Source organism: Rhinichthys klamathensis, unplaced genomic scaffold (assembly GCF_029890125.1).
Source record: "Rhinichthys klamathensis goyatoka isolate OS25496 unplaced genomic scaffold, OSU_Roscu_1.1 h1tg000485l_1, whole genome shotgun sequence".
Taxonomy (NCBI): domain Eukaryota; kingdom Metazoa; phylum Chordata; class Actinopteri; order Cypriniformes; family Leuciscidae; genus Rhinichthys; species Rhinichthys klamathensis.
This window is the reverse complement of record NW_026606972.1, coordinates 1,632,178-1,640,000: the sequence shown is the minus strand read 5'-3', so window position 1 is coordinate 1,640,000 and position 7,823 is coordinate 1,632,178. Positions and strand designations below refer to the sequence as shown.

Sequence of the window (7,823 nt, the reverse complement as noted above, 5' to 3'; positions counted from 1 at the left end):
AATATTGTTTACAGTTGTGCACTGCTCTACCCAAAGGGAGTTTATGTTTGTTGTAAATAAGGGTGTATTTTTTCTTTCGCACAATGCTGTGAACAAATTAGAATTGCAAAAAGCATATGCAGTAAAAATGTGAAACATACATATTCAGTGTCTTGTACTCGGTTACCTCACTAAATACAGTAATGTGTAACATTACTGTAGTTTTCTCAGTCGCTTTGGTGCATTTCTCACATCACTATTTACATTTGCACAACAGTTAATGCAGTCCTCAAAACAATTAGTACAAACTGCAAAACCTAGTTGATAACCTGCAAAAGTGTGTCACTTTCTCAAAATGGATAGCTCATTCCTCAAAAGCAAGCATTCATGTCAATGAAAGTGTCAGTGTCATCAAGATGAAAAGTCCTGACACCATTGTTTATGAACAAGATAGTCAAATGGCTTTGTCATGTTTTCATTATGACAGTTTATTTACTCTGTAAATGTTTTCCAATGCAAAAAAGTCAGATCTTGGTGACACTACCTGAAAATGCTCAAGACAGCACTATATACTATTTGCACAGCCATTTGAAAAACTGTAATTCTGAATAGCACACAGCTCTGGTTATGATGACAGACAGAGTCTCTGACCTACAGGGCAGGGGTGTTTTGTCATTATTTGTAGCTTGCAAAGACTTGCGGATGTTATGTACAGAGTTTGTGTCTGTGGTTTTTGTCTCTGTGGACGAGACGTTACACTATAATACCAAACATATGCAATCCTCTTCATCTTTGTGCCCATGCAGCTGTGTCACTGCAGCTGGATTTTTATAATTGTGTTGCATTCAGACACGTCTGTGATGGTCTGCTGCTGCATGTTGATGAACGAGATGGTGTTTGTGTAGGCTTGTAATAGGAAACACGTTCTGGGGATAGTTCCATGATTGTATTTAGGTTTATCCAAATTACATTGGATTCTTTTTAGGTTTCAGTAACATCACTATTTTAATTGATGAAAAGTTTTTCATGCGTTTGTCTGAATTTTGTTAACAGTGGGTAATGTCCACATGTCAAATGTTTCATTATATTTTGTTCCTGGTTTTTAGTGTAAACTAACATTTCTTGTCTTTTTTATTATCCAGGCAAATCAATGTCATCTGATGACCATCAAAAGAGTAAGTTCATAGCAAATTTCTTAGCAGATAATAAAAAGAAAACACCCATGAGAAAGACAACAGTGGTTCTATTTCGACAAAAAATAAACAAACATATAATTAAATAAAACATGTATGCACTAGAAGCCATATCCACAAGTGTCCTATTGATTTGCATAGACTATGATTAATTTATTAGTTTTTACAAGATTTACATAATCATCTATTTCTTTTTGGTCAGCCTGTTATTACATTTGCATATTATTGGGCCTTTGTAGTTTTGCTGTTATGTCCAGTGTAAAATATGGGTCCTGCAGCAAAACCACTTGAGAACCACTGCACTATGATAATATGTAAGATCTATATATATTTTTAATTTATTATCTTCTTTCATGAAGTCTTCTTTGACAGTTCCTGCTTTCCCTCTCAGCAGGTGGAGGAGCGAAACCATCTTGTTTTATACACAAAACCACCCGGATTGTTGGGGGGATGCAGGTGCAGCGAGCAGAGGATGGAAGCTGGGTCGTCAGCATTCAAAAAAGGTACACATGTCCAATTTGATCAGTATTAAGTATTATTTTAATCTAATTCAACCTACTTAATTTAGAACAAATATGCAGATGAATCTGTGGTAGATAAATATTCAATACATTGAAAAAAGTTGTAGTTTCTTTTTAATAAAGTAGTAAAAATAAGTAATTTAGATGGTAACATCTAAATTAACTGGTTTTATTCAAATAAAAAATATTATATAACATCAATGAACTTAAATACATTAATTTATACCAACACAGCTGATTTTTATGGGTTAAATCAGGTAAAAATAGCTCTTTAATGTGACAATTGCAGGTTACAGCCTTTTACAATGTGCAATATTGCGTTGAAATTTAAGTTTGAATGAGAATCAGCACATGTTATTAAAAAATGCACTTTTCCTAAATATGCTTATTTGTATTGTACATGCTGAATTTATGTTTGAAGTCTTGGGGTAGGGGGTTACCACATTTGCACCTTTTTTTCTTTTCTTTTTTTCATTCTTTTTTTTTGGTGAAAAATGGCATTATGATTTAGAATATTTGGCTAATAGAACGGATTTTAGTATCTGGAAAATTCAGAAAAACTAACATGACATAACCTGAATAAGATGAGGGATGGTAATTCCTCTAGCCTTAACGACACATTCTGATTGGTTCTCCTCCCGCAGGAACAGACACTGGTGCGGAGGTTCACTCATCAGAGAGGATTGGGTTCTGACTGATCAACAGTGCTTCTCCACCTGGTAATCTATCTCAACTCCTCTAATAACCAGTCACTCTCTCTTGTCAATGCAAAGCACGTTTGAGTTTTCCTCCTCCTTGAGCGTGCAAGATTCTGGCCTGTCCCGGCCTTGTGTTCCCATCTGTCAGTTGATGTTTTCTACGAGACGTGCGGATCCACAGTTTCCGGTTTAGGAGAGAGTAGTGACAGATCTGTTCGGACTGTGACTGATGGTTCTCTGCTCTTGTCAGCGGTGCATCTGTTTAGACTCGGCGTTCGGCTGCGTGATATACGCCTGTGGATGTGCTTCAGTGACATTTGAGTGAAAACCTGCTGGCTCTGTTTAGTTTGAGGGAGGAAAAGGGGACAGAAGGAGAACGAGAGTGAGCGTGTCTGGCTTTTAGATCATCTCTACTTCCCCCAGATCCGCTCCCTGGTGGTTTCAGCTATCTTGTGCTTTGCATGAAGACACAGAACCGGGCTGGACGCTCGAAACTGACCTCTGCGCCTTGATCAGACCTGGAGATGAGCTTACCAGGAACGCTCTGCAACATACATATCTCATGCTTGTAGAAAGACTCTGCTACGTCTGCAATCCAGATTATATATTTCCAGAAGGCTAAAAATGACTTATCACCGTTCTACTCGGATACTTTAGTCGCATACTTTAGTTGTCATGACACTTCTGTGTTTGACATATATGCTTGTATGTTCCTCAGTGTTCCTGACCTCTCGGAGTACACTGTGCAGGTGGGGCTTCTTCATCTCAACGCGTCCGCCGACACGCAGGATCTCCGGATCGCACATGTGGTCTGCGGGCCCGAGGGATCCAACTTGGCCCTGCTCAAACTCACAACGTAAGTGCATTTATCCATCTGCCCATTCATCTTCTCATCCATCCAGCCATCCTTATGGTAACTCATAGTCTTATGCCCAGGCCTGCCCCTCTCTCTGAGCATGTGCGAACTGTGCAGCTTCCTGTCGCGGGCTGTGCTGTTGCAGAAGGCACTTACTGCCTCATGTATGGCTGGGGAGACACTAAAGGTACTATTCTGTTCTATTCTATTCTTTTCTATACAGCAACATTGTTTAGTGCTTTTAAATAGTTATGACATGTTCCTCTGGTTGTTATATGCAAAATAATTGAGTCTGAGGACTGAGGAAATGACTAATATTCAAGGTGCAATGCTCCATTGTTTATTATTATTTGCTGATTCCATTCTATTCAACTCTATTTTATTTAATTGTAATTTATTTTATTTTACTATTATATTTGCTCTTAGGCTACCTCAAAACTGTCCTGATATGTATTTTAGGGCTTTCAAAATTAATATATGAATATGTGAATTTTTTCACATGCATTCAATTTGATAACTATATATATATATATAGTTATTACAGATGTTGTGTATATATATATATATATACTATTTATGTGTAATAATATATTTGTTTGTTTTTTCCTTCCTTTTTCCCTCGAACTAGTGCTGAATAGTAATATTAATTTTATGATTTTAAATAATATTATATAATTAATACAATATTATATAAAAAATATATACAGTATATGGCAACACTTTAGTTTAGGGTCCAATTCTGACTATTAACTAGTTGCTTATTAGCGTGCATATTACTAGGATATTGGCTGTTTATTTGTACTCTTAAAGCACATATTAATGCATTGACATTCTGCATGACCACATCCTTCATCCTATACCCAATACCTAAACTTAACAACTACCTTACTGACTATTAATAAGAAGTAATTAGGAGTTTATTGAGGCAAAAGTCGTAGTTAATAGTTAGGTAATAGTGAACTGGAGCCTAATCTGAAGTGTGACCATAATTATTTAAATATTTTCCACCCAAGAATTTGCTTTATTAAAATGGTCAAATAAAATAGAAAAATATATAAAAATCTGAAAACCCCTGATCTGTTCTATTTGGTATTTGGTATTTACTTCAAAACACAGCTCTAATGCATTTAGATGGTCTTAATAATCACAATGACTTATGACATCTTTTATTCGTGTTTGTATCTTGTGGACAAAGAACAAGATACACAAATAAATATTTAATGTGACTCAGCATCATTAAAATACACACTTGAACAAACTAAACATTCTAAGCACATTCTGTTTAACCCATTTTTCCAAACCCGTGTTGAGTTATTTAGACACATAAGGCCAAATAAAGAAAGCTAATTGAACTTGCATGCAAACTTTCCAGACCATTACATTTCTATTAAAACTGACCCTTTGACCTCTCTGTTAGGCACGGGACATGAGGGCAGTCTGAAAATGGTGGGGCTTCCGATTGTCAGCAACAAAAGGTGTTCCCAAAGCCACAAAGGTATTCTGCCAATCACAGAGACCAAAATCTGTGCTGGAGGCAAGAGAGACCAGGGTGTTTGTGAGGTACGAGTCAGATCCTGATCATTGAGGAGTATCGTTTCAGAGGATGGTGTTTATTCTATGATTGTGACCTCTACTCTTCTCTATTCACCTCTTACAGAAAGACTACGGTGGCCCATTGGTGTGCCAGGAAGGAGAAAGCAAGGTCATAGTGGGTGTGAGCATCAACGGTCGTGGGTGTGCCGTCGCCAGGCGTCCTGCTGTCTTCGTCAACGTGGCCTTCTACTCTGAATGGATCCGCAAAGTCTTCAAATACTATTCGGACATGGAAATAAGTTACTAGACTGTTATATTTTCCAATGTGGGGATAATATACTCATGGCGCGTTATGGTTTTTAGCATCTACAACGTGAAGACCATGGTTGCTGGTGTACACAAAACTTGGAGGCCAGAGTTGTTGTTTTTTTAATTAAATGAAAACCACTGGTACAGAAAAAAGGTGCAAGACAAGATCATCTGATGTTCTCACAAACAAACTGTAAAAATCAGACATCAGACATTATTTTATTGTTTTAATACAACAAATGGAGGAAATTGCAACTTTTGAACTTTTTTTTGGCAGGAGATTGTTGTGGCTGGTGAGTTAGCTCAAAAAATCAAGGACAGATGGATAAATGAGGAGATAAAAGCAATTAGAAGAAACTGTGGTGTTCATCCACATGAACATATTTGTCTCAGACCAGAGCAGATGTTGTTCTAAATGTCATTCCCTGGAGATACTTGAAGATGTCAATAACCCCACGTTTTCAGACAGGACGGAGTTTTTGTTTTCACTGGGGTGCATTTTTCCAGGTGTTATCACTTGTGCACAAACTGAATTTTCCTCAGTGTAAATCATTTTAAAGGCATTTCAGGTGCAACTTAGAAGGACGAAATTCCGTATCACAGTTTCCAATACACCATTTTCAACATCAACCACTTCACAAATCAGATTTGGAGCGGCAGTCTGCACCGTGGCCGATTTTCATGCCCGATTGAGATGTTATCACACATTTCCAGAAGGGTTCATTGACATTCTAATGTTTCGCACCTTGCCTTACTCCAGTTTGGAGCGTTCTGTGGCCCCTTTGGGGCCGTTTCATGTACTGCACTCCAAAGAGTGTGCGAATGTCACTCTGTGCATCCGTAGGTCTTATAGATCTGAAATTACAAACATCTGAAGGTCTTTCCTTTCACATGGTGTAATATATCTGTCGAAATTTTATACGCAGTTCGCGGAGTATTTATTTATGTCTTTTATAGATGGACCGAAGTCATGGCATTTCATCCTCCAGAAGTGTTTATTGTGTTTAATCTGGCGTGTAGATTTGAAACATAACATTTGTAAACAAAACAAAAGGACGATATGTCTTTAAAGGAAAATATTGGGTCATAACAAGACATTTCGACTCAAAGACGGCTCCCCGAAGGTTTATAAGCCGCACATGTGCGCGTCGTCCATGTGGAGGGTCTTTTAAGTCCAAATTTAGACAAGAGGGCTAAGATACTTAATCAAACTGCAGTACTGAACAGTAACGCAGTCGAGAACAGGCAGGCCTAACTGTTTAAACTAATGTTTATCATGTTTTTAATACGAAAATGTGTTTTATTGTAAATAATATGCTCGCTATGTATATAAGGTGCCAGTTTTTTGACATTTTATCAATTTTCACACTTTGTATTGTTAACACATCAGTTTTGTGATTTCCTCTTTGCGCTGCTGCCATCAGTGGTCTTAATATTGAATATCTAGGCTGCTGTTGTTTTTAACACTATTTCTATGACTTTTTTGTATTTCCAACTTTTAAAATGTAAATGTGACCTTTTTTTGTTTTATTTGTAAATAATTAAAACATTTTAAAAAAGTTATTGTTGGTCATTTGTAGTATTTCAGTTTCTATTAAACAGTGTTGTTATTGTTAACTAACACTTTTCAAAATCCTATTTTTTAAATTAAATGTATCCGGGAACTTATATAAATAAGGATTAAATGGAAATAAGAAATATTGTAAAATGGCAATGGCACATAACAAGATTACTAAAATGTAAAGCAAATTTAAAATGAAAACATATAAATTCTAATTCAAAATATGAATAAATACTATAATAGGATGTTAATAATACTAAAATAGCTCTGTTATTAAATTGAAAAATGTCTAATCATTAATATGCTAATGTATTGTTTCTTTCTCTGCTGCTCTGAGACCAATGGCCTGATGGTTTCCATTCACTCAAGTCTGATGTTTCAACCCATCGAACGTGTGTGTCAGTTCGCTTTCAGCAGGTTGTGTGTTTAGGCGACCCATAGCTGATGAATACAACCCCCTCTTATGGGCGATAGAAAAGGACGTGTGAGAAGAAAGGTCATCCAGACCAAAGCCAATAGTTTCCTGTTTCCTCCAGTGCACTTAAATCAGCAGGGGTCAAAGGTCAGGGTTCAAACTGTTGAAAAGCTAACTGAATTCATAAAGCGGTTACTTCAGTCAAACGGGAGCAGGCAGACAGTATGTTGAAGCAATCACGGATGAGAGTCAGGAGAGCTCTCATGAATAAGCCGTTTCAGTTCCAGATCCATGATGGATTGTTGCCGCCATATGAGGTTAAACTAATACACTTGATTCAATTAATCCAGCGGAGGCTGATTATTGTTGAATCAGATGTGTTAGTTCAAGGCTGGAACAAATTATGCTGTCGTGGGTTCCCAGAGGACAAGAGTTGAAAACCACTGGAACAGACACAAGACGTCAGATCTTCTATAGGACTCCAATGTACAGTAAAACACAGAGGTTTTGTGTTTAAATCAAGAGAAAACCACATTTCCACTCGAAACTCTCTCTGAGAGTAAGCATTTGAAGTCATTTTTCTGCTTCAGTGCTTTGTTAACTGCTCGTATAATGGCTCTCTTCAATCTTTTTTATTTTATTTTCGAGCATCGATCTTGCTTGTACAGAGTGGTGCATATTTTCTTTATAGACTTTCCTACTGCATGTACATAGAAAGAGTTTATGCGTTTGATCTTTCGAATGTGGAAAATAAACAC

The 7,823-nt window shown here is 37.0% G+C and overlaps 1 protein-coding gene across 1 annotated transcript in view; it reads left to right on the top strand.

The window, feature by feature from the left end:
* The window catches only part of hgfa (hepatocyte growth factor a), a 23,468-nt gene extending 18,281 nt beyond the window's left edge, over positions 1-5,187 (top strand). The window contains exons 12-18 of the mRNA XM_056237328.1: positions 1,122-1,154; positions 1,564-1,675; positions 2,338-2,412; positions 3,110-3,247; positions 3,328-3,434; positions 4,665-4,807; positions 4,905-5,187. Coding sequence (XP_056093303.1) covers positions 1,122-1,154; positions 1,564-1,675; positions 2,338-2,412; positions 3,110-3,247; positions 3,328-3,434; positions 4,665-4,807; positions 4,905-5,087 — 791 coding nt within the window. The 3' untranslated portion in view covers positions 5,088-5,187. The remainder of the gene's footprint in view (positions 1-1,121; positions 1,155-1,563; positions 1,676-2,337; positions 2,413-3,109; positions 3,248-3,327; positions 3,435-4,664; positions 4,808-4,904) is intronic.
* Positions 5,188-7,823: the final 2,636 nt, after the last annotated feature.